The 27963-nt window shown below is 43.3% G+C and overlaps 1 protein-coding gene across 1 annotated transcript in view; it reads right to left on the bottom strand.

The window, feature by feature from the left end:
• The window catches only part of SACM1L (SAC1 like phosphatidylinositide phosphatase), a 146382-nt gene that overhangs the window by 62093 nt on the left and 56326 nt on the right, over positions 1-27963 (bottom strand). Inside the window, exons 7-9 of the mRNA XM_069958554.1 lie at positions 26858-26891; positions 21999-22100; positions 5440-5525 (exon numbers count right to left, since the gene is read on the bottom strand). Coding sequence (XP_069814655.1) covers positions 5440-5525; positions 21999-22100; positions 26858-26891 — 222 coding nt within the window. The remainder of the gene's footprint in view (positions 1-5439; positions 5526-21998; positions 22101-26857; positions 26892-27963) is intronic.

The following is a 27963-nucleotide window of genomic DNA, read 5'->3' as shown; positions in this document are numbered from 1 at the left end:
CTACTACTGTAAACAATGCTGATCAGTTAGAAAAACTACAAAAAGTGTGCAAAACAAGTAATGTCAGGTATAACCAGAAAATGACCAAAATATCGCCAAATAATCAGAAGGTTGGGGTCCACTGCTCCCCAGGGCAGTATTCACACTATATTGGGAAACAAGTGCTCAATGTATATTGCACTACAAATCATTACTCTAATTACATGAGTAACAATTTAAAATGCAAAATCTATTGATCACTTGTGTCCCAATAAAGTGTGAATACTGCCCTGGCTTGTAGTCTGTTAAATTCGTGTTTTGGAATTATTTTAATTATTTTATCCATATTGTGAATGCTTCATAAAAATGGGTTACATTTTTATGGGTTGTGATTAGAGGTGAGCGAACCTCGAGCATGCTCGAGTCCATCCGAACCCGATCGTTCAGCATTTGATTAGCAGTGGCTGCTGAAGTTGGATAAAGCTCTAAGGTTGTCTGGAAAACATGGATACAGCCAATGACTATATCCATCTTTTCTACATAGCCTTAGGGCTTTATTCAACTTCAGCAGCCACCGCTAATCAAATGCCGAACGATTGGGTGCGGATGGACTCGAGCATGTTCGAGGTTCGCTCATCTCTATTAGTGATCCATTCTCTGTGGCAATGTTTAACCCCTTCACGTCAGTAATACGCATATATACGTTCCTACTGCACATACCCTGTGCATTAGGAATATATATTAATATATATATATATATATATATATATATATATATATAAGTATACAGCAAAGATCTCAATGAGAGATCAGTGCACATATACTAGAAGTCCACCAGGTGGGCTTCTACTATAAGTGTAAAAAAAATGTTATTAGTAAAAAGTGTTATTAGTAAAAAGCCCCCCTCCCATAATAAAAGTTTTAATCACCCCCCCCCTTTCCCCATGTTTTAAATAAAAGTAAATAAATATATAAACATGTTTGGTATCGCCGCGTGTGTAATCGCCCAAACTATTAATTAATCACATTCCTAATCTCGCACGGTAAACGGCGCAAGCGCGAAAAAATCCCAAAGTGCAAAATTGCGCATTTTTGGCCGCATCAAATTCAGAAAATTTTTTATAAAAAGCGATCAAAAAGTCGTATATGCGCAATCAAGGTACCGATAGAAAGAACACATCATAGCGCAAAAAATGACACCTCAAACAGCCCCATAGGATAAAAGCGTTATAAGTATGGGAATGGAGCGATTTTAAGGAACGTATATTTGTTAACAATGGTTTGAATTTTTTACAGGCCATTTCGTAATATAAAAGTTATACATGTTATATATCGTTGTAATCGTAATGACTTGAGGAATATGCATAACAAGTCAGTTTTACCCCAAGGCGAATGGCGTAAAAACAAACACACACCCATCCCAAATAAAAGAAATGCGTTTTTTTGTTCAATTTCACCACACCTTGAATTTTTTCCTGGTTTTGCAGTGTACTTTATGCAAAAATTCAGACTGTCATTGCAAAGTACAATTAGTGACGCAAAAAATAAGGGCTCATGTGGGTTTCTAGGCGGAAAAATGCAAGTGCTATGGCCTTTTAAACACAAGGAGGAAAAAAACAAAACCGCGAAAACGAAAATTGGCTCCGTCTTTAAGAGGTTAAGAGTGGCTTGGGTCCCTTTTTTTTTATATTTCAACTTCTTTATTTTCTTTTTTCCAAAACAACAATTCATACATTAATAAAATACAATACTCCTAAGACAGTATGCCAAACCATTCCCTTCCCCCCCCCCTTGGGGGAAGGGCTTGGGTCCCTTTAAGAGCGACTTGGGTCCCGTACCTTTTCGAGCGACTTGGGTCCCTTTAAGAGCAACATGCGTCTCGTCTCTTTAAGAGCGACATGGGTCCCGTCCCTTTATGAGCGACTTGGATCCCTTTAAGAGCGACATGGCGACTTGGTTCTCTTTAAGAGAGACATGGGTCCCTTTAAGAGCGGCTCTGCTACTTATAATGGTAAAGATCATGGATTGGTTACCATGACAATCTTACTCACGTCAGTGAGACAAAATCGTTAAGGACCTTCCATATATTACATCTTCTATTGGCCAATAGTGGACATGTGACTGTGTGGATGTTGTGATGCATTGACTGACAGGACCTTAGAGTTCCTATTGGCTGCTATATTTCAGCTATTTGCATATGTGCTGTGATTGGCTATTAGCGTTTAGAGTGTGGCCATTATTTTCAATGGGCCATTATTTTCTATGGGAAATTCGGGGTCTTTAACCCCTTAAAGACAGAGCCAATTTTGATTTTTGCATTTTAGTTTTTTCCTCCTTGTGCTTAAAAGGCCATAGCACTTGCATTTTTCCACCTAGAAACCCACATGAGCCCTTATTTTTTGCGTCACTAATTGCACTTTGCAATGACAGGCTGATTTTTTGCATAAAGTACACTGCGAAACCAGAAAAAAATTCAAAGTGTGGTGAAATTGAAAAAAAAAAGCATTTTGTTTATTTGGGGGAAATGTGTTTTTACGCCATTCGCCCTGGGGTAAAACTGACTTGTTATATATGTTCCTCAAGTCGTTACGATTAAAACGATATGTAAGATGTATAACTTATATTGTATCTGATGGCTTGTAAAAAATTTAAACCATTGTCAACAAATATACGTCACTTAAAATCGCTCCATTCCCATGCTTATAGCGCTTTTATCCTTTGGTCTATGGGGCTGTGTCAGGTGTCATTTTTTGCGCCATGATGTGTTCTTTCTATCGGTACCTTGATTGCGCATATGCGACTTTTTGATCGCTTTTTATTACAATTTTTCTGGATTTGATGCGACCAAAAATGCGCAATTTTGCACTTTGGGATTTTTTTGCGCTGACGCCATTTACCGTGCGAGATCAGGAATGTGATTAATTAATAGTTCGAGCGATTACGCACGCGGCAATAGCAAACATGTTTGTTTATTTATTTACTTTTATTTATAACCTGGGAAAAGGGGGGTGATTCAGACTTTTATTAGGGGAGGGGGCTTTTTACTATTAAAGGAAAAGTCGGGCCAAAATTAATTTTTGATATGTTGTTACTTATGAAAAGTTATACAAATTTCTAATGTACATTAATTATGGGAAATGCACATATAGAGATATTTCCCTTAATTTAGTAGATCAGGAAGTGTTAGAAATATCTCTGAAGAAGTGACGTCACGACCCAGGGTGTAATTCCTATGGAGTGTCCAGCAGGGGGCGCTCTCTATATAGAAGTCTATGGGACTTTATTGTTTCTATGGGTTTCTATGTAATGTAATGTAATGTAATGTAGTGTACAGTGCTTTATTGAATGAATACATCTATGGAATACTTTGGGGAGCAAGTGTCCTTGCTCCCCAAAGTATTGCATAAATGTATTCATTCAATACATTCAATACACAGTAAGCCCGCCGATCCGCCGCATTTCCGCCGATCCGCCACACGCTGATCCGCCGCATTCCCACCGATCCGGACCATATACATTGAACTACAGCTCCCATCATCTGCTTCTAGTATGAACAGGTGATGGGAGCTGTAGCTGGGTAATGGATATGACATGCCGCCGGGCGCAGGGGGGAGCCGCTCAGTACACAGGAGCGCTCCCCCCTCCTCCTCCTCCTCCTTCCGTGATAACTTCCGCCTATACCAATGCTGACTCCCTGCCTGGCCGCCGCTCTCCGCTCTCCCCCCCCATACATACCGGCTCCCGATGCATCCTGGTGTCCGCGCTGATGCCGGGAGCCGGTATATGAGAGCGGAGAGCGGCGGCCAGGCAGGGAGTCAGCATTGGTATAGGCGGAAGTTATCACGGAAGGAGGAGGAGGAGGGGGGAGCGCTCCTGTGTACTGAGCGGCTCCCCCTGTGCCCGGCGGCATGTGATATCCCTTACCCAACTACAGCTCCCATCACCTGTTCATACTAGAAGCAGATGATGGGAGCTGTAGTTCAATGTATATGGTCCGGATCGGCGGGAATGCGGCGGATCAGCGTGTGGCGGATCGGCGGGCTTACTGTGTATTGAATGTATTGAATGAATACATTTATGCAATACTTTGGGGAGCAAGGACACTTGCTCCCCAAAGTATTCCATAGATGTATTCATTCAATAAAGCACTGTACACTACATTACATTACATAGAAACCCATAGAAACAATAAAGTCCCATAGACTTCTATATAGAGAGCGCCCCCTGCTGGACACTCCATAGGAATTACACCCTGGGTCGTGACGTCACTTCTTCAGAGATATTTCTAACACTTCCTGATCTACTAAATTAAGGGAAATAGCAGTATATGTGCATTTCCCATAATTAATGTACATTAGAAATTTGTATAACTTTTCATAAGTAACAACATATCAAAAATTAATTTTGGCCGGACTTCTCCTTTAACAACAGTTTTTTTTTTACTTTAACACTTATACTAGAAGCCCCCCTAGGGGACTTCTAGTATAAGTGCTTTGATCTCTCATAGAGATCTCTGCAGCATAGATATGCTGCAGAGATCCATGAGATAGGCACTCGTTTACTTCCGGCTGCTGCAGCCGGAAGTAAACGAGTGCCGAGTCGGGGACGGCGCCATCTTGGAGCGGTCCCCGGCCGGCTTCAGAAACGGAGATCGCTCCTCCGGGATAACATCGATCTCCGCCACTAGACACCAGGGAACAGCTGAATCCGGTAATCGGATGCAGCTGTCATGTTTGACAGCTGCATCCGATTACTGTATTAGCGGGCACGGCGATCGGACCGTGCCCACTAATACCTACAGGGTCGGGCTACATGCGGCACCCGGGACCGCCGCAGTTCACAGCGGGGTCGCCGCGCGGCCCCGCTCTGAACGTCCTTACTGGCATCAGGGCGTAAATATACGCCCGATGTCGTTAAGGGGTTAAACGTGAATTTCTTAAAAACAACTATTCCAATCGAAACGAAAAATAGATAGCACACCTCACACCGCCGAGTCTGTGCGCAAAGCAGTTCGGCTGTATTAATCGCAGAAAAATGGCTGTAAGAAACAAAAACTGAAGAAGAATACGGATTACAATATAGTGCTTTTCAAGCACTATAACAAGAAAATGGCAGAATCCGGGATGGCGGTGCCACAGTCCTTTTTTTTTTTTTTTTTTTTTTTGAAGGCTGGCTCGGTTGCCACGTACGCCACCGGCCTATTCCTGGGCACCGGCCGGGGGTAAAGCACTGGAAGAGGAAACCCCCACCCCTCTATGATGTGGCAACATTGATTTTAACGGAGCCAGATCACAGAGGGAAGCGGGTTACCTCCCACTGGGGGCAGGTCGGCTCCAGTGCTTCATCCCTGGCAGGTGCCCGGGATTAGAGCAGTAGTGTACACTTTAATGAAAAACACTACTCCTTTCAGCCAATAAGTGAACAAATAAGCAAATGAAAACTCATAAGTATAATCCTTACTTGAACGAATGAAGCTTTTCCACCGTTACAATACACAATTTGCTCTGTCTCAACAAAATTTGCTGCATGTCCTTCAGAATCAATACCTAAAATATAAAGCATAATACAAAAGAGTTCATAAGAAAAGGAAAAAGACTATAGACACCAGCAATACGGAAAAATTGACTGCACTAAACCTCAATCGTCAATTTTCATTTATTTTTAGCACCACTGGTACAGTTTGAAATATGAAAACTAGTAGCGGATTGCACTCTTATGTCTGTCCGTGAAATACATGCTGTATGCAAGTTGTGTGTGTTCTGGATGTTGTTGCACCTCAAGCAGCTTTCATGTTCTTGCTTTACCCCTGTGTGATGACCCCCTCACACCCATCCCTTGCAGAATCTTTGTACACAGCCTCTGGGATTCCTCTATCTCCCCCAATGCCTTCTCCCCTATTTCAACTCAAATATGATCATGCTTATGTGATCTGATGTCCCTAAAAACTTGGATGTTTTCCTTCCTTTTTGCTCTGATCTGCTAATTGCAACGTCTTCCCTCTTCCCTGTTGGTATCACCAACACTGAGAGGATGGATTTTTCTAGCAGAGAACCCCTGGAGCCAACTTGGAAGCCAGAACTGTATAACTACTTCTGTATCTAGGTGCACCCATGCCATTATTCACAGATAGCACTGACTATTTTACAGTCTGGTTTTTTTTTTTTTTTTTTTAAAAAGAGAGCTGTATTTTTACACACTAGGGATGAAATAAGGGGTAAAAATAACAAAGGCGAATAGACAGAATAGACCAGGATATGTTACTCCCCAGCACCAGGAAGCGCCTGTGCACGCCAGCAGCTTCTCAGTGTGTGTGGCCAGAGTTCACAAAGAGAGGAGCTCCATATAAGATAAAGAGGGGAAAAAAGATGGATAGATAGATAGATAGATAGATAGATAGATAGATAACCAAACAACTAGATAATACAGGGAGAGGTAGAGAAGGAATAGAAAGTGTTGGTGAGAGTAGCAGGAGAGAGGAAAAGTAAATAGCAAGATCCAGGGAAAGCTCGATATAGAAGATAAGCTGATACACAATCAGGAGAAGTACCGGCACTACAGGTCCTAGCTTGGAGGTATAGGAAACCACTTGTTCCCCCCGGTACCGGTGTAGGTGGTGCTCTGCTTAACTGTAGTCCAACTTGAACCATGCAAAAGAGGAGAATATCGCAGCGGCACTTCACCATAAATTCACCTTTATTGATTCCAACACATGCTTAGCAGGACATTAAGAGGACGCTCCCTCCCCACCGACGTTTCACACCTGTCTGGCGCTTTCTCACGGCATCTTTTAGTGGAAAGAGAACGCATATGTTCTTTTATCCTTACTTGCATTTTTCAAATCGTCTTGCCAATATAATATAACCCACATGGGCAAAAAATCACATAAATAACATTCTTACTTTGACATGTAATAAAATCCCGTATCAGGAAATCTCTATTTCCCACTTTCAAATATGCCGTATCCAACATTAGTTGGCAGATGGTGCAGTTACCGCACTTATGGTTACCCTGCGGTACCGCACCATCTAGCCATGTTCCTAGGTGTTCCTCCTTGAATACTCCCTTAACTATCTCATCCCGCAGGTTTTTACTTCTGCGGAAGGAGATTAGAGGGGGTAATTGGGACTTCTCCCTCAGGTGCTCATCTTCCTTTACTAGAGCCCAATTCCGACGGATGACGGTTTTGATATGTTCCGCCATAGGACTATATTCAACAGAAGGTAAATCTATTTTCTTTTTTCTTATCTTTCTTTTTATGAATCAAATGGTTCCTATCTGTCCTTATAGCCTTTTCAAAGGCCTGTGTAATCACCTCTTCAGGATAATTTATTTCCCTTAAACGTCCGATCAGTTCATCCGATTGCTGCAGAAACGAACAATAATCACTGTTGATCCTGCGCAAGCGGATGAACTGGCCGTACGGGACAGATGTCTTTACATATTTGGGATGGAAACTATCATAATGGAGGAGGGAGTTGGTGGCAATTTCTTTTCTATATCCCTTCGTTAAAATTTTGTTGTCCTTCATGAATGCTGTAACGTCTAGAAAATTAATAGATTCACCCCCAAATTCAGCAGTAAATTGCATATTCAGGTTATTATGATTTAGATAGTCTGCAAATGCTAGAAATTCTTCCCTTGTACCCTCCCATACTATTAGAGTATCATCCAGATACCTGGCCCAGTATTTGATGTTTTGTATGTATGGGTTCTGGATGTTATGTATATAGTCTTCTTCCCAAAGGGCTAGGAAAATATTTGCTAATGTAGGGGCTACCGGAGTCCCCATAGCCACTCCGTTGTGCCGTGAGAAAGCGCCAGACAGGCATGAAACGTCGGTGGGGAGGGAGCGTCCTCTTAATGTCATGCTAAGCATGTGTTGGAATCAATAAAGGTGAATTTATGGTGAAGTGCCGCTGCGATATTCTCCTCTTTTGTATAGAAGATAAGCTGATACATAGGGAAAGAAGCTGAGAAATCAAGAGATAGGTAGAGTTAGGGAGAGATAGGCAGAGTTAGGGAGAGATAGGCATCTACATAAAAAAAAATTGTGAGATCTAGGGAGAGTTAGGGAGATAAAAAAAGAAATATGGAGAGAAAAGTGAGAAAAGAGTCAGGGCAGGTAGCATTGAACCAGCTCCTGTCCCGTGACTGAGAGTACACGCTACACGTTGCTGCTCTGCTGGCTGCCGTCAACCCCATTTAGCCGCAAACAAAAAAGTTTAAAAAAAAGTTTGTTTCTCATAAATAACCTATAGCAGCAAAAGTTATTGAAGCCCTCCATAGAGTGTGACGCAAAGTCAGCGCCCCACAAAACCTGTCCGTTTCTGCTTTGCTGGGTGCCATCAACCCCATTTAACCGCAACAAAAAAAAGATTAAAAAAAGTTTAGAAAATAAAGTTTAAGTAATATAAAAAAATACTAAATATTTCAAAAAAGTAAAAAAAAAAAAAAAAAGTTTGTTTCTAATAAGCTGTTATAGGTGAAGTAACCTAGAGCAGCAAAAGTTTTTGAATAGAGTGTGATGCTCAGTCAGCGCCACACAAAACCTGTCCATTTCAGCTTTGCTGGGTGCCGTCAACCCACAAAGCATCACTCCTTGAAACTTTGTGCCTTCCGGCCAATAACTCACTTCTCACTTTTTTTGTTAATTCTCATTTCATTTCCTCCCAACCAAATAAATATGTCCAAGCATCCTACTTCCAGCACTTCCCAGGCAAGGACTGCCACAGCAGGCGGTGAGGGTAGGAGAAGTGCCAGCACCAGGCCCCATGGCAGCCGGGGTAACAGGCGTAGCAGCAGGGTGCAGCTACCCCAGACGCCCACTGGTCATGTAAGAACCACACAGCCAGCGGTTCTAGATTGGCTTACCCAATCCTCGAGTTCCACCGCCCAAAGCTCCCAAACGAGGAGTCAACTATTGGCTGGATCATCTGACACCACCCTACATGAGACGGTCAGCGAGAGTCCTCTACCCTCTCCCCTATTATTACTATGCCACTCACCTTTGGGGCACCTTCTGCCAGGGAACTTTTGGCAAACCTTGATCTGCCCTTGGAGTCTCTACCACTTTTTAGTGATGAGGAGGAGGAGGAGGAGGAGGAGGAGGAGGAGGAGGAGGAAATTCCCTAAAGTCAGAGTGTGGAATGGGCTGAGACTCCATCGGAGGTGTTGGCTGTAAGCGGTCAACAGAGCCAGGGAGGGGCATCCAGTGCCACACCTGATATCCTGTCCCAGCCACCGGAGGAAAGTAGCAGTGGTGATGATGATGTCGCTGATCAGACGTGGCGCCCTCAAACTGCATTATCCTCGGCTTCATCAGTGGAGGAAATAGAGGTGTTACAGACGCAGCAACATCCCACTGTTGCAAGGAACCGAGGCACAAGAGGGAGGGGTAGAAGACAGAGTTCATTACCTCTAAGCCTTGGTCCTAATAGGGCATCCTCAGGCAGCAGTGGCAGTGAACGGGTTGAAAGACCCCCCCCGTGGCTTTTAGCAAACCATGATCCTCTGTCGTCTAGCAGTTCTTCCGCCTGGGGACAGATAAGCACATCGCTCTGAGCCTGCTGTGCATTGAGAGGGTCAGTCGCGGTAGGGGTGATAATCTTGGGACAACATCGATGCGAAAGCATATGGAAAGGCCAAACCAAATCCCTGACCAAGTCCATGGCTAAACGTCAGGTGTACTCAGTCCCTGCCGTTCAACTTGTGGACTCCCAGCCTTTTAGGGATTTCATGGCGCCACTACATCTCTGGCAAAAATGTCCCATCACTGCACAGTTACGTGAAGAAAAAGGTTGGCGACTCATTGGGACTCTCGGTGTCCAAGACCGTGCACCTGAGTGCTGATATCTGGTCCTCTAATTATGGGCAAGGCCAGTACATGTCCGTTACTGGCCATTGGGTCAACATCCTCTCAAGAGACCATCAGGAAATTGGCCCATTCTTGCCACTGTCATCTCCACGTTGCTTTAGGGGGCCAGCATCGGGAAGCACAAGTTCTGCCTCCACCACCACTGCAGTCCAACCTGCCCCGGGGTCTTACCACCGATGTCAGGCCCAGCGCTCTCAGGCTGTCCTCCATTTGGTGAGCCTGGGTGAACGGAGCCACAGCGGGCAGGAATACCTCCGGACCATCAGGGAGGAGATAGCTAAATGGCTGACCCCACGTCGAATAACAGTGAGAAGTGTCGTAGTGGACAATGGAAGGAACATTGTCTCTGCAGTGCAGCGGGGAGTGCTGACTCATACACCTTGTATGGCCCATGTGATAAACCTCATAGTGCACAGGTTTCTCCGAACATTTCCTGCACTACAAGATCTTAGGAGGATGTCACGCAGAGAGTGCAAACATTTCAGCCACTCCTACACTGCAAGGAACACCCTGCTGAGAATCCAGAGACAGCGCAGTATGCCCAAACATCGGCTGATCTGCGACGTGCCAACACGCTGGAATTCTGCCCTCCATATGCTGGACCGCCTGTACGAACAAAGGTCAGCCGTTACTGACTACTTCATGGGGCAATCAGGCAGCTTCACGCCACACTGCGACTTCCAAGTCACACACTGGCAGTTAATGCGGGAAGTCTACCAATTGTTGGTCCCTTTTGAGAACGCGATTCTCTTTGTGAGCAAGCAGGACTATGGGATCAATTACATCATCCCACTCCTCCATGTTCTGGAAAGTGTGCTGAACAACATCATCAGCGAGGATTTCCAGGCCACCACTCCAAGGCTGAACATCCCCTTGAACCTAGAGCTGGATAAAGTGCAGATGGAGAATGAGGAGGAGGAAGATGTCTACGCCCAGCCATTCCACACACCGCCACCTGGCTTCTCTGCCTCTCGATCCCAGGAGGAGATGGAGGATGAGGTGGTAGAGGAGGAAGACCCCAGAAGACCCTGGAACTATACAGAGGACAGTGGAGAGGAGAGGCGCTCATTGTCCTTGGTGCAGATGGCAAGGTGTCTGGGGGGGGGGGGGGGTCTCCAGAATGACAGCCGGATTGTGGACATCCGCCAGAGGGACCAATACTGGCTGGCTACCCTGGTGGACCCTCGTTTCCCCTGCATAATGCCTGAATTTTTCCCGCCATCACAGAGGGAGGCAAAACTGGTGTACTACCGGGACCTACTCACCATTCAGTTGGTCTTAACTTACCAGCAAGACCAGCCAGAATGACAGCCGGATTGTGGACATCCGCCAGAGGGACCAATACTGGCTGGCTACCCTGGTGGACCCTCGTTTCCCCTGCATAATGCCTGAATTTTTCCCGCCATCACAGAGGGAGGCAAAACTGGTGTACTACCGGGACCTACTCACCAGTCAGTTGGTCTTAACTTACCAGCAAGACCAGCCAGGTTCCCAGACAACATCCTCTCAGGGGGAACCCGCGAGCTCCACTCCCACCACCACTAGTGGAGGCATGAGAAATCGCTATAGCCTACAATCCCTGATGAGCGATTTCATGCAGCCAGCTGCTGAAGAGGGGACACAGCTCCGGACTCATGGGGTGGACCAGCATGAGCTCACCCACCAGGTCACTGCCTACCTGGATTGTACCCTGCCCCAAAGTGTCACCGACCCCATGCAGTACTGGGCAGAGAAACTGGGCATTTGGCCTCAACTGGCAGAGTTTTCTTTCGCACTGCTGTCCTGCCCAGCCACCTTAAAATCACCTTAAAAATCCCCTACTCAATTTGGATACATTTGAATAAACAGATCCTCATCTCCAAATTTAATGCCCGTGGTGTTTTGGCCATATAACATCTCCACACCAGCATAATGCTTCACACTGGTGCACCGTCCAACCCATACCCCAAGAACAGTACCATCCCTAAAATAATCCCCACGACTGCGTCACAAAGTGGGGATTTCACCTTTTGTGAACTATAGCCGTGGGGTTCTATCCCTGGCACCCGTGCCAAGGAACACTACTCGCCGTTTTGTGAGCGGGTACTAACTGTTCTTGAGGTATTTTGTTGATATCGTTAGAGTAGTAAAATCTTGCACCGCAAATCACGATAGGGTTCTTCTGTGTGCAAATGACTTCACGCCTCTCATGCAGTCACGCGTGGAATAAGACTGTCTATGGGATATATATTACGGAGGCTGCTGTCCTTCAACTGTGATATAAAAAACCTCCACAGTTAGTTACAGCAACAAACAGTTGCTGAAAGGCAGGTTAAACTGCCTTATTTACAGGTGACTTTACAATGGGAGGCTTTTTTGGGGTTCTCTGCTGCCTAAAATCCACAGCGCATCATTGGCTGATTTTATGCCACCTTCAGTACTGTAGGGCTGGACACAAATACCCTGTTCAGCACAGAACTTTGTATGTCTGGACGGCACCATAGTACTAAACGGTATAAAAGTGCCCTGTGGATTTAACTCAGCAGACCCGCGGCCACATGTGAAGGTACTCATGGGGTGAGGTTTTTTTGAAGGAAAAGCACTGTACTTTTCAATGAAGATAACTTTAAACTAGTCCTAACTTTAAAGGACAACTCCGGCGGGACCCCCCCCCCCCCAAAAAAAAAACACAGACACACACAGACACCATACTCACCATCCCTCCGGTGACGATCGCCACTCCATTCGGCCGACGGCCGCCTCACCGTCACCTGCGTCCGCCGTCCAGCGATGTCTCCTTCTTCCGGGTCCATGAGAGAGAAAAGGCTGCCAGCGCGCTTGCGCACCGGCAGCCTTTTCATTGGCTGGAGCGCATCACATGGCTTCCAGCAAGCTCAGCCAATCAGGGATGAGCAAGCTGGAAGCCATGTGATGCGCTCCAGCCAATGAAAAGGCTGCTGGTGCGCATGTGCACCAGCAGCCTTTTCTCTCCCATTCACTCTCAATGAAGACGCCGAGGAGGAAGAAGACCCGGACCGCCCCCAGCTCTGACATCACCCGACACCAGAGAAGAGGACCGTGACGACCGTAATAGGTAATGTATATATTCTTTAACTTCCGGGGTGGGGGGTCGGGGGTCGGAAAGTGGGGGAAGGGGGCCAGACCGGGTATTTAACCACATTACAAAGTTATATAACTTTGTAATGTGTGTTAAATAAGCCAAAAAAAAATTTCGCCGGAGTTGTCCTTTAAACAAATACACTCTATACATTGCTAATGTGGTAAATGACTATTCTAGCTGCAAATGTCTGTTTTTTGGTGCAATATCTACATAGGTGTATAGAGGCCCATTTCCAGCAACTATCACTCCAGTGTTCTAATGGTACAATGTGTTTGCTCATTGGCTCAGAAGGCTAATTGATGATTAGAAAACCCTTGTGCAATCATGTTCACACATCTGAAAACAGTCTAGCTCGTTACAGAAGCTACAAAACTGACCTTCCTTTGAGCAGATTGTGTTTCTGGAGCATCACATTTGGGGGGTCAATTAAACGCTCAAAATGGCCAGAAAGAGAGCTTTCATCTGAAACTCGACAGTCTATTCTTGTTCTTAGAAATGAAGACTATTCCATGCGAGAAATTGCTAAGAAATTGAAGATTTCTTACAACAGTGTGTACTACTCCCTTCAGAGGACAGCACAAACAGGCTCTAACCAGAGTAGAAAAAGAAGTGGGAGGCCGCGTTGCACAACTAAGCAAGAAGATAAGCACATTAGAGTCTCTAGTTTGAGAAACAGACGCCTCACAGGTCCCCAACTGGCATCTTTATTAAATAGTACCCGCAAAACACCAACATCTACAGTGAAGAGGCGGCTGCGGTATTTTGGGCTTCAGGGCAGAGTGGCAAAGAAAAAGCCATATCTGAGACTGGCCAATAAAAGAAAAAGATTAAGATGGGCAAAAGAACACAGACATTGGACAGAGGAAGACTAGAAAAAAGTGTTGTGGATGGATGAATCCAAGTTTGAGGTGTTTGGATCACAAAGAAGAACGTTTGTGAGATGCAGAACAAAAGAAAAGATGCTGGAAGAATGCCTGACGCTATCTGTTAAGCATGGTGGAGGTAATGTGATGGTCTGGGGTTGCTTTGGTGCTGGTAAGGTGGGAGATTTGTACGGGGTAAAAGGGATTCTGAATAAGGAAGGCTATCACTCAATTTTGCAACGCCATGCCATACCCAGTGGACAGTGCTTGATTGGAGCCAATTTCATCATACAACAGGACAATGACCCTAAACACACCTTCAAATTGTGCAAGAACTATTTACTGCAGAAGCAGGCAGCTGGTATTCTATCAGTAATGGAGTGGCCAGAGCAGTCACCAGATCTGAACCCCATTGAGCTGTTGTGGGAGCAGCTTGACCGCCAGAAGTGCCCATCCAACCAATCCAACTTGTGGGAGCTGCTTCTAGAAGCGTGGGGTGCAATTTCTCCATCTTACCTCAACAGATTAATAGCTAGAATGCCAAAGGTGTGCAATGCTGTAATTGCTGCAAAAGGTGGATTCTTTGACGAAAGCAAAGTTTGATGTAAAAACAATGTTATTTCAAATACAAATCATTATTTCTAACCTTGTCAATGTCTTGACTCTATTTTCTATTCATTTCACAACGTATGGTGGTGAATAAGTGTGACTTTTCATGGAAAACAAAAAAATTGTTTGGGTGACCCCAAACTTTTGAACGGTAGTGTATATATATGTCTTGCCAACAGCCATAGGCCCAGATTCAACAGGTTTGACACCAGAGTAGTTGCGTCAATTTGTAAAGCAAGTGACAGTGAGGTGTCCATTTCACGAAAATTGGACATGTATTTTTGGATAATGGAACTGGACTAAAGCCTTCTTGAATCTGTGCCTTTTTAAATGTCCTTTCTTCACCTCATGGATTCTGTGGGTGAGTTTGCCTGTCTATTTAACCGTATCCTACTAGACTAGCTGTAATGTTAGAGGGTTTTTTTTTTTAACGTTTACTGTCCTGTGCTGAACTCTACATTAACATTTTGTCATAAAATGATTTTTACAAATCGTGCATATTCTTACTTCTTTCTTACTTTCTTATTCTACTTACTGGGTCCAAAAGAATACTGCTCCTACTAATGCCCTCACCGTCAATTGTCTATTTGGAAAAATACTGGGTGCAATCAAGAGCTGCTGAAGCTGCGTCCCCAACTTGTCTGTTCTCAACAATACTGGCCTGGGTGCAATCAAGTGCTGCCTTCTCCTGCTGCACAACTTGTCTGTTCTCAACAATACTGGCCTGGGAGCAATCAACTGCTGCCTCCTCCTCCTGCTGCTCAAATTGTCTCTTCTCAACAATACTGGCCTGAGAGCAATCAACTGCTGCCGCCTCCTGCTGCTCAACTTGTCTCTTTTCAACAATACTGGCCTGGGTGCAATCAAGTGCTGCATCCTCCTCCTGCTGCTCAACTTGATTGCTCTCAGGCCAGTATTGTTAAGAACAGACAAGTTGAGCAGCAGGAGGAGGATGCAGCACTTGATTGCACCCAGGCCAGTATTGTTGAGAAGAGACAAGGCAATACCAAATATGTTTTTTTTTATTTTTATAAAAGGGAAGAGGAGGGTGATTTTTATTAAGGGAGAGGATCTTTTATTAACAAAAACACTTTTTTTTATACTGTACACTAACGTTTAGTTTCCCTGGGGGGACTTTTATTATTACTGCACTGATCATTAACCGGGAGCAGTGATTGGTCACGTCAGCTATTACATGCGGTCCACGGCTGAAGATAGAGATCGGGAGAAACATGCTGCAAAGAGGGCCCGTGACGTGAGCCCCCTCTGCCTCCCCTAACGGTGGCATACTCGTCCTGCATCATTAAGAGGTTAATCCCTGGATAGTTCAGTGGATTGCAGTCAGAAGATAGATATTAGAGTGTCGGGATTGGTGTGCATTCTGAGCAGAGACTCAAAAGGGTCACAAGGGTGCCACAAGGGACTGCTCTGGGTCCTGTTCTTTTTAACCCCTTAGGGAACAAGCCTATTTGAGCCTTAATGACCAGGCTCATTTTTCAAAATCTGACCTGTCTCACTTTATGCGCTTATAGCTCAGTGATGCTTTAACATATGCTAGCGATTCTGATATTGTTTTTTCTTAACATGGTGCTTATGGTATGGTACTTTATATGGTACTTTAGGTTAGTGGCAACATTTGGTCACTGTCTTGTTTGTTTTTTGTGAAAAACATCAAAATATCATATAAAATTTGCACTTTGAAATTCTTTGCTTTTAAAAAAAAGAAAGTCACGTGACAAAATTTTTTCCGTAAGTCACATTATCAATATGTCCTCTTTATTCTGGCTTCATTTTGTAAACATATTTCGCTTTTTTAGGGTGTTACAGGGCTTAGAAATGTATCAGTAAATTATCACATTTTCATGAAATTTCCAAAACTGATTTTTTTTTAGGGACCAGTTCTTTTGTTAAGTTGATTTAGGAGGCTTGTATACTGGAAAGTGACCCCATTTTGGAAACTAGACACCTTAAAGAATTAATCTAGGGGTATAATAAGCATTTTAACCCTACAAGGGCTGGAGGAAAGTATTCACAATTAGGCCGGAAAAAAATGGAAAATAAAAATTTTCCAATAATATATTTGGTAAGATTAAAGTATCTCATTTTCATAATAAACATGAGAGAAAATGCACCCCAAATGTTGTAACGCAGGTTCTCCTGAGTAGAACGGTACCCCATATGTGGGCGTAAACCACTGTATGGGCACACAGCGGGGATCAGAAGGGAAGGAGCGCAAATTAGCATTTCAAGTTATGATTTTGCTGAAGAAGTTTCTGAGCGCCAGGTGCGTTTGCAGAGCCCCTGTAGTGTCAGCAGAATAGAACCGCCCCAAAATTCACCCCATTTAGGAAAGTGCACCCCTCAAAGAATTCATTTTGGGGTGTGGTGAGCATTTTGACCCCACAGGTATTGGAGGAAAGTATTCAAAACTAGACCGTAAAATGAAAAAAATTGAATTTTTCCAATAACATGTTTGTTTAGTTTGAAATTTCTCAATTTCACCCCAACATTTATAAAGGAGATTCTCCTGAGTACAATGGCACCCCATATGTGGGCATAAACCACTATATGGGCACACAGCAGGGCTCAGAAGAGGAGTGTCATTTTAGTTACAGGCAATATGTGGGTGGTGACGGGCAGTCTGGGATGGCGGCGGGCTGTCTGGCGGGAGGCGACGGGCTGTCTGGGGGGGGAAGCGAGGGGCTGTCTGGGGTGGTTACAGGCAATCTGGGTAGGTGATGGGCAATCTGGGGTGCTTACGGGTAATCCGGGGCACTTGACTTTGGTGACAGGGGTAAAAAAGTGCCGAAACCATTTGGAACAAGTGATCAGCGGTTCTGAAACGACACTTTGTTTGTGTCCGTCAGTTTTGGGGGGGGGGGGCAATTTATTCCTATGCGTACGCCGTTAAAAGGCGTACGCATCGGAATAAAGCCAATTAATGGATGCCGTGAAAAGGCAGCTAGGGGGTTAAGATGATTGCATGGGACATAGGGGAAGAATTTGTAGACAAGCTTTGTCTGTTTCCTAAAGACACAAAAGCATGCAATTTCATTGATGTGCCTGGAAGTGTCTGTAATGTACAAAAGATATGGTACTACTAGATTATGTCTATACAAATGTAGTTACTTAACCCTTTCCGCACGAGGACGTAACTGTACGTCCTCGAGCGGGTGCGGGCATTCAGAGCGGGGCCGCTCAGCGACCCCGCTCTGAATCACTGCGGTCCCGGGTGCCGCTTGTGGCCCGGGACCGCGGGTATTAGCAACCTCGGTTTGATCGCCGTGCCCGCTAATACAGTAATCAGATGCAGCTGTCAAACATGACAGCTGCAGCCGGTTACCGGATGCAGCGTTTCCCTGGTGTCTAGTGGGTGACATCGCTCTTCCCGGACGTCTCCGTTACTGAAGCCGGCCGGGGATCGCTCCAAGATGGCGCCGTCCCCGGCTCGGCACTCGTTTGTTTTCGGCTGCAGTAGGCGAAAGCAAACGAGTGCCGATCTCATTGATCTTTGCTGTATAACTATACAGCAAAGATCTCAATGAGAGATCAGTGTGTATATACTAGAAGTCCCCTAGGGGGGCTTCTAGTATATGTGTAAATAAAAAAATAAAAAGTATTGTTATTAGTAAAAAGCCCCCTCCCCTAATAAAAGTCTGAATCACCCCCCTTTTCCCAGGTTTTAAATAAAAGTAAATAAATAAACATGTTTGCTATCACTGCGTGCGTAATCGCCCGAACTATTAATCACATTTCTGATCTCGCACGGTAAACGGCGTCAGCGCAAAAAAAAATCCCAAAGTGCAAATTTGCGCATTTTTGGTCGCATCAAATCCAGAAAAAAATTTAATAAAAAGCGATCAAAAAGTCGTATATGTGCAATCAAGGTACTGATAGAAAGTAAACATCATGGAGCAAAAAAGGACACCTCATACAGCCCCATAGACCAAAGGATAAAAGCGTTATAAGTATGGGAATAGAGTGATTTTAAAGAACGTAAATTTTTAACAATGGTTTGAATTTTTTACAGGCCATCAGATACAATTAAACTTATACATGTTATATATCGTTTTAATCGTAACGACTTGAGGAACATGCATAACAAGTCAGTTTTACCCCAGGGCGAATGGCGTAAAAACACATTCCCCCCAAATAAAAGAAATGCGTTTTTTTTTCAATTTCACCACACTTTGAATTTTTTTCTGGTTTCGCAGTATACTTTATGCAAAAATTCAGCCTGTCATTGCAAAGTACAATTAGTGACGCAAGAAAATTAGGGGTCATGTGGGTCTGTAGGTGTAAAAATGCAAGTGTATGGCCTTTTAAGCACAAGGAGGAAAAAACGAAAACGCAAAAACGAAAATTAGCCTGGTCCCTAAGGGGTTAAAGAAGCTGTCCAGACAAACCTTATTTTATAGATTAGGGACCTTGCACACTATGGAAATTGTGCAGATGAGTTCCGGCGGATTCCATGCGCTCAACAGTGTGTAAACATAGCTTTTCTGTGTTTTCAAACCACGCCTGGTTTTGGTTGAAAAATACTGACCAAAAATACTGTGTGAGAACATAGCCTTAAAAACAATACAGTGATGACAGCATACAAGACAACTTTTTAACCCGAAAAAACTGTGCAAAAGTTAGCCACTACGATTCCTGCCACCTTACCCCCTCCACCTGCCGAAAACAATGCATCAACTCAAAATGTCCCCAGTTACCCCCAGCAGCTGCATTTCTCCCTTGTCAACTTTCCGACGCAGGAAGCGTGGTACAGAGACACTGCCTGCGCCAGAAGTCTCCAAAGCCTGGCTTTGGCTTCAAAAATCTGTCAGATAAATCTCTGTGTAAACACACCCTAACCCCTAGAAAACAGCTACAACACATTTGGGCTAGGAGATTCAACTATATCTGTTTCTTTCAGGCACAAACTGCCAACAAAGGACTCATCTGCAATCAGAGACACTAGCTGACAGCTAAGCAAGCAGGAGGCTTCGCAGCATAGATTATTTAAGAAGAGGAGGAGGAAGCAGTGGTGAGGCGTGCTAGAGTGCAGCAAAAAAAAAAAAAAAAGCTGAGCCTCAACTCCTTTGTGACTCTTCATTAGAGTAGGAACCCAAGATCCAGGATCCACTCCATAGACAAATTGCCAATTACCATACTCACTAGGGGATTGCCAGCTACAGCATATTGTCAACACCTCAGGTGGGCCCCAGGTGCTGATAAATTCCCTTTACCAAACAAAAACAAACGTCACTTACCCTCCTTGCTCCCATCGCCATTAGTGGAATTTCAGAGCTCTGGACTCTGTGCTTCCAGGTCTGGAGACATTTTGTCACAGGCCCACAGATCTCTTTGCACAAATCTCTACCCACACAATTGATTTTTCTAGCTCAGAAACAAACTGCAAAATAGTGACGTCCAACTTTTCCCTGACCACCCTAATCTAATAGGGCCAGTGTAAATGTATGTGAGAAAGGGTTTTAATAAATAAGGGCCTTAGATTGATAGAACACAAAATATATTCATGATTCATATATTCAAATTTATATGAAGATACATTAATAAAAACTTTGACTGGGTGGAAGTACAAACATTTTTTGCTACCTAAGGGCCGGTTCACACTGAGCATACACGGCGCAATTCCGCGGCGGAGCTCTCCGCCACGGAATCCCGCCGTGCTCAGTGTCCTGCTTTAAGCAAATGGGAGAGCGCGCGCCTGTCCGCTCCCTCTCCTCTCCGCTCAAAGAATGAACATGTTCATTCTTCGAGCGGAGAGTGGCGGCAGCGGACGAGCGCGCGCCCTCTCCATTCACTTAACAGCAGGACACTGAGCACGGCGGGATTCCACGGCGGAGAGCTCCGCTGCGGAATTGCGCCGTGTTTGCTCAGTGTGAACCGGCCCTTAGAGTGTTTTATAGACTTTACTTCTGTAAACCTTTTTAGAAACTGCTTTAGTACACTTAGCAACTGATTCCAAGAAACAACACAGATAGGCCACTCTCCCATGCATATGGATTAATTTCTTATTCATACAGGAGGCTTTGATTAACAAAACCCAAGTGATGAGATTATAAATGTGAAACAATAAGACAGTCACTCAAAAATGTTTGACTTTTATCTTCCAGGGATGGGGAACCTTCGGCCCTCTAGCTATTGCAATACTACAATTCCCATCATACTGTCCAGGCATGATAGAAATTGTAGTTTGAAGCAGCTGGAGGGCGGAAGGTTCCCCATCCCTGGTCTAAACATTAGGATCCTGAGTGATAAAATTTTTTGACTTTTCTGTCTGATATATTAAGACTTTTTCTAAATGACAGGAAAACTGGCGCATCACACACTGATCCTAGAAAAGTCACATCATAATCTTTTAACGAGATTGCATGGCACTATATTAAGAGCATCTGTCTCATTTTGTAGTACAAAAGAAAGAAACCAACTGCACTGTTCTCTCCCCATTTTTCTAACAGTGTTCCATGTTGTTTGGTATAGTTGGGAACATGATATGGTTAGGATGTATGTACTATTGATACATCTTAGAATATGTCATCTCATATTTCCATGGGACAAATACTTAGAAGCATCTAGTTCAACTGACATGTAATTGAATGTATGTGTACCTTTGTATAATTTACACCAGGTTTGACTGTTGAAAAGCTTTATTTATTTTAAAAAAATCCATAAAAAAAATAAAAATATATATCACATAAATGTCAAAAGTGTTGAGTAGGACATGTTCTGGTCCTGTGTAGAATTGCAAATCTATTGGAAAGAGGTTTTTGGGGAAATAAAAAAGGATTTAAGGTTTGATGTTCAGTTCTCACCGAAATTAGTTTTATTGGGAGTGGATTAACAGGTTAAGGGTAAAAAGAAAAGGTTAAAACAGAATAACTTGCTGTTTATTGCAAAACTGCAGATAGTTAGGCTTTGGATGTCAGAAAAGAACCCCAGTGTTATAGGCTGGAAGGAGTCCTGTAGAAAATACAAGGAATATGAGGTGTGAGTAAACCAGGGGGAGGAGAGAGGGGGTGGCCCTTTTTTTTCTGATGGGAGGGGGTGGCTTTATAAGGGTTATGTTTAAATTTGTTATTTATTTCTGGAAATTTTGTAATTGATGTGTAATGTAAAAGGAAAATAAAGATAAGAAAAAAAAAAAAAGCGAGTAGGAGTCTGGGTGTTAACACTACCACTGATCAGTAGACAGAGACAGGAGAAATGCGTGGCTAAATGATTCTTTCGCTGTTCACTGCTCCTCCAGTCTCTTTGCAGGTTCTATCGGAAGAAAAGGGGGAGCCGCCAACCATGGAGTGAAGCTAGAGTATGTCTCCCAGCATTTTCTAGTGGAGGTGGGGGTCTGAACACACAGACGCTCCTAAAAACCTTGGAGATGTCTGGCATGTCAAAAGTTGTTTTTTTTTTTTTTTTTTTTTTAAAGTGACAGTATTGCTTAAGGGGCGTCTTCTAAATTTTCTTTAAACATACCACCACTTAATGACAGTTTAAACACAGATTGTGTATAACTTTAAAGCCCCCTTATTATCTCTCTGCTATTTTAGATAAAAGATAAGTACTATACCTCTAACATAGTATCTTACACCAGCTCGGAAACAACTTCTCCTAGAGATGAGAATCCAATCGAAATATTTTCCATTAACAGAACAGGAATGTATTGCAATAACTGGAAACAGTTCAGAAAAATGAAGTACTGGATAGATAAAGCATACTTTTTACAACGCACCTGACAATAAGCGTTTCATAAACTAAGATTACTTTTTCAATTCTTTATCCTTCTGAATCTTCACATTAACATAATAAACCTACAATCTTGTAATGAGCATAGGTAAAGCACTTGTTCACACTATGATGTGTGCATCTGAGACACAGATAAATCATATAACTGTCACAATGTCATGCTAACATGTCCCTGTTTGGATCAGCATGGGCCCCTTTCCTTTCAAAGCACAAAGTCAGCTGGTGGCCATGTTTGGGTCACTTTTAGAACATAGATCTCATAGTCAAAAGTATTGTAAACCATACTGCAAACCAACTGCATAGCGCTGACAGGAAAAATGGGGGGAGCAAAGAGGTGAATTGTTGATTTTTATTTATTGCCATCATGGGGGCCGCTTACTATAGGGGGATCATTCTCCTACTTCTCGCTAACAGCAGCAGCACGGCTGACACTTGACAGCACAAATCCTCAGCCCTCCAGAGTTCTCAGTGTTCTCTTTGTGTTGCATTGGGGGGTCCCTATGAATCCTAGCTACGCCCCTGGCTGTCCCTTTTAAAGCAGACTTTAACCACCTGAAGGAATGTTTCTAGTAACGTTCCTAGCGCCTAATTAGTCCATGTAAAAGGCCCTTAGTGGAGAAGTCTGGCAAAGATTTTTATTCAAGTATTGTGTTGCCCCACAAAAGTTATACAAATCACCAATATACACTTATTACAGAAAATGCTTGTAAAGTGCTTTTTTTCCTGCACTTACTACTGCATCAAGGGTTCACTTCCTGGATAAAATGGTGATGTCACGACCCGACACCCAGAGCTGAGCGGGCTATGACTGCTGGAGAGGATGATGGCAGGGGGACAAAGAGACACAGGGTACTGGAGGGACACTAAGCATCTCCCTCTGCCATTATCCTCTCCAGCAGCCACAGCCCGCACAGCTCTGGGAGATGGGTCGTGACATCACCATTTTATCCAGACAGTGAAGCTTTAATGCAGTAGTAAGTACAGGAAAAAAACACTTTATAAGCATTTCCCGTAATAAGTATATATTGGTGATTTGTATAACTTTTGGGGGGCAATGCAATACTTAAATAAAATATTTTGCCAGACTTCTACTTTAAATTAATTATGTTTTCATGAAGATTTACAAAGGATAAAGAGCTGAAAAAGTAATCATGGTATGTGGAGAATCCGTTGGCAGTTATCTAATCATGCTGTGTATAGGCAGTCAACTGTCAATCAGCAGCTGAAGGGGTGAGTTAATAATCATATTCTGCATATTAGGAGAATAGCTGAACTGTATGATAAAAGTAATACATAGATATGTTCAGCATTTCTGTCACTAGTTTATGCTGCCCTCATTTAAAGCTGCATAAACCTATTGACGGATTCCCATTAAACAGTGGTAGTGGGGAGATCTAGGATACGCTCTTTTCTAAAAAAATATCACCAGTATGTTATTTTGGATTATTTAGAGAAGTTGTCATTAATAACAAAGCTCTTCATAGTACAATTCAATGATTGTGGCATAAATACATTGCGTTAAGGGCCTATCTGAAGGTTCTCATGAAAACCAAATGCGATCTATTAAGACATAAAAAATAACTTCATCTACTTGCCACACCCCCTCTGCTGCTGTTCCAATGGTCCATACTGCTTCCTATGAAGTGTGTCCCCCCAGGAAGTTTAGCCAACTACTGACCCCAGCAGTGATGAGCCTTAGTCCATGATTGCCTGATTGGGTAGCTCCTGCAAGGACAAAATGTCAGAGGAAACAGGAAGCAGCAAAGACCGGGAGCTTTAGGAACGGCAGCAATATGGAATGAGGGCAAGGAAGGAACCTTAAAAAGTCCACTTGTAAAAGACAAAAAAACCTAAACTTTTGATTAGTAGGGGTCTGAGTGTTCAGAATTCCACATACTCTTAAAGTGACTCTGTACCCAAAATCTGCCCACCCCAAACCGCTTGTACCTTCGGATAGCTGCTTTAAATTTAAGGTCTGTCCGGGGTCCGTTTGGCAGGTAATGCAGGTATTGTCCTAAAGTAGTTTTTAAGTAGTTTTTTAGGACAATAACTGCATCACTTGCCAAATGGACCGCAGGACAGATCTTGGGATTAAAAGCAGCTATCCCAAAGGTACAAGGGTTAGGAGGGGGCAGATTATGGGTACAGAGTTGCTTTAAAACAGGCAGGAAAAAGTGCACAGCCGAGTAGTTTCTCCCCAATAAAGTCTAAATCCTGCTGCGTATGAGTGAATGCACTTAGCATGCAAATCAGTTAGGAACTTAGGTTTTTAGAATTTAATGGAAAATAAAAAAAAAAGTCTGTTAAAAAAATCAGGTTTCTTTTTATTGAAAACTTATTCACTGTAAAATAAGGAAAATGTTTGTAATTTGGTGCAAAACAGCCCCACTTTTTAAGACATACATGCACTTTGCAGATAATCTGCACGCAAGTGAGATACCTCATAGAACTGAAGATAAGAGAGACCTGACAAGTCTTCTATTAACCAAATAAAGCACATGCAAATGAAGGGCTGCACTTCAACCAATATTTAGAAATTCATATAAAATGGGGAAAATAAGTATTTGATACACTCCCACCTACAAAGTCCAGTTGTTTGATTTTTAATTATTTTGTATTTTATTGGATGAAATAAGTAAATGATCACCTACCAACCAGTCACAATTATCGCCTCACAGACCTGTTAGGTTTTTCTTTAAGAAACTCCTCCTACTCTGCATTCATTACCCCTGTTTAAACTTACCTATATATAAAAAACAAAACAAAAAAAAAAAACTGTCCACATACTTAATCACACTTCAACCTCTCCATCATAGCCAAACAGCTGTCTAAGGACACAAGGAACAAAACTGTAGACCTGCACAGGGCTGTTATGGGCTACAGGACAATAGGCAAGCAGCTTGGCAAAAAGGCAACTGTTGTCACAATTATTAGAAAATGCAAAGAACACAAAATGTGTGTCAATCTTCCTTGGTCTTGTGGGGTAAAGATAATTCTGAAAAAGGTCAGGAATCAGCCAGGAAATATACAGGAGGACCTAGTCAATGACTTAGAGAGCTAGGACCACAGTATGAAAGATAACCATTAGTAACATACTACACAGTCAATGATTAGAATTCTACAAGGCATTCAAGGACCCCCTGTTTACGGCAGCAACCTCCTTCCCTCAGGAGGAGCACTGAAGATTGGTTGTGGCTGGGTCAGTGCAACTAAGGAGTGGCTTTAAGAAGCAGTTCAAGGCCCTGCAGTGGCCTAGGAAGCCTCTAGACCTGAACCCAATAGAAAATCTTTGGAGGGAGCTGAAACTCAATGGGGGAGATTTATAAAGTACACCAGTATTACAGCCATGCCCCTATTTAACCAGCTGGATTTACTAAGAGTTTGTACAAAAATCTACACCTGTTCCAGAGCAAGTGTGGATTTTTGCATGGTTTAAGACCATGGCACAGGAGGAGGCCACGCCTCTTCCCCACCTTGTATCTTTCATGTATCTGGCTTGTTGTAGGGGCCATCCATGCCCTATTTGTGTTATTTTTATATAAATTTCTAAATAAACATTGAATGATGTGCAGCCTTTCTTTTGCATGTGCCTTGTTCTTTGGTTATTTTGGATTTGGGATTTGCATGCAATGTTTTTTTTTTAATGAAGTATTTGTAACCAAAATTTTTCGTGTTAGGCTGGGTTCACACTGCATTTTTGCTGTCCATTTAGCGGATCTGTTTAATGGGAAAAAAACTGATAAAAAGACAAATGAAAAGACTGATGCATTTGTGTGCATCTGTTTTGATCCATTTTTCTGTTGACTTCCATTATAAACCGTGGTGAACCACGTTATTGAGTGCGCTAAAAAAACATTTTGATTTTTTTTTTTTTTTTTGATAGACAGCAAAATGAGATGCGAACCTATCTTATTTTAGGTGCAACATGCGCAAAAATCTATGCCACAAACTATTAGTTTATGCCTTACAAAAAGTTTTTATATGCAAGGCCACCCACCTTTTGGCAAGTTTCTCAGGGAACTATTTTAATGGCAAAAACATGCTGGAAATGAAAATTTAATTTTGTCTGATTTTTTTCATCTGATAAATGCACCTACACAGTGAAAATGCTGTTGGCTTTCCAATTTAATTATGAATTTCTGCACAGTATATCCAATTTATTACAGAGAGCAAGGCCTCGTTCACTCATACGTAGTGCTATCCAAAGCTTTGTACCCACTACGAACAGGACTCAAGAGGGCATCCGTTACCATCCTCATTTATATAGACCCATTCATTTTTGATCAGGAGTAGGAACTTGCCTTTCCCTATGCCTGCGGTGAGCGGCAAGACTGCCGACGAAAGTTGTGATGACGTCACGACTCGGGGGGGAAAAGGCCTATCTCGGCTGATAGACTGGCCACTCAGCCAGTGACTGGAGCGGTGTACCGCCCGTCACTGACTGGCTAAGTGGCCAGTCCATCAGATAGGTCGTGATGTGTCAGCGCCGGAGATCCCAAAGCCAGGTGGGAGTCCAGAGGCTGGTCCCACTGCTTACCGCGAGCACGGGAAGAGGTTCTATCCCGCAGATATTCTTACATTTAGTAAAAATGGCATCACTTGCCTTATATAAATAACCACTTTTATGCAAACTGTTAACCTATAAGTTAAAAACAGGAAATATAATTATATTTGAAAGGATACAGCCATGAATGACTGGAACTGCAAATTTATGAATCTGTGAACACAAAGGAAACAATACTATATGATAATTGGGTTAAACCTACTAGGGGAGTTATTAAACCTGTAAATGCACACTGAATATCTGCCAGGACTGACTGCTACTCTAATGCACACAGCCAACACCCGCACTACACAGTGAATGGGTCCAGGTCCAGATTTTTTTTTTCTTTTCTAAACCCACACGATTTTGTCAAATCAACCCTGCACTGCTGAGTGGTGACAAAGTGGTTTTAGAGCGCTCACTGCAGCGTTTGAAGCCCTTGAGAGTCACCTGCATAGTGTACAGCTATTTCTCATTCTCTCCATTTCAAGGGGGGGGGGGGGGGGGGGGGAACTCAAGGGGGAGAAAAAAGCTGAGCTGTTTGTCATTAATACACACAATAATTACTCCTCTCTGCTACGCCACAACGTGGGAGAAAGTCCAATTGGCTGAAAAGGTTGACAGTGCTGGGATAATGATTTACACAACACAGTAGGATGCATGGCTTGTGGGGTTAGCAAGAGTAAAAAGGAAAGACACTAACAGCAGGATCATGGCAAGTAAAGGGTTATATTAAGCAACCAACTACTACTGTTGTTGCTGCTGCTGCAAATCCTGCTGTTGTTGCTGCTGGCCGAGACAGGAACTCTGTCTCTGTTTTCTATGAATCCCCATAGAAAACGTCTTCTGCTCTAGACAGTTCCAGTCTCGGACAGAGATGTCAGCAGAGAGCACTGTGTCAGACTGAAAATAAAACTAAATTTCCTGCAAGGCATTTAGTAGCTAGAAAGTATGGGAAGACTTGAGAATTTTTAATAGAAGTAAATTACAAATCTATATAACTTTCTGACACCAGTTGATTTGAAAGAAAAAGACTTTAGCTGGGCAACCCCTTTAAATATGAACAGTGTGGATCATCTTCAGCTGGGTAACTGGCTCAACTGGCAGGTACACTGCTCTGAACCCCTTAGGCTCTCTCCCCTCCCCACTCCTATACATAGCACATGCTAAGCCTCACTCCTTCCTGTAATCTGTGTCCTGCTTTGTCAATAGACAGATTTCTAAGTTAAACACATAGTTGCCAAGA

Source organism: Dendropsophus ebraccatus, chromosome 2, assembly GCF_027789765.1.
Source record: "Dendropsophus ebraccatus isolate aDenEbr1 chromosome 2, aDenEbr1.pat, whole genome shotgun sequence".
NCBI lineage: Eukaryota > Metazoa > Chordata > Amphibia > Anura > Hylidae > Dendropsophus > Dendropsophus ebraccatus.
The sequence above is the reverse complement of the archived record's forward strand: the minus strand, read 5'-3'. Positions and strand labels throughout refer to the sequence as shown.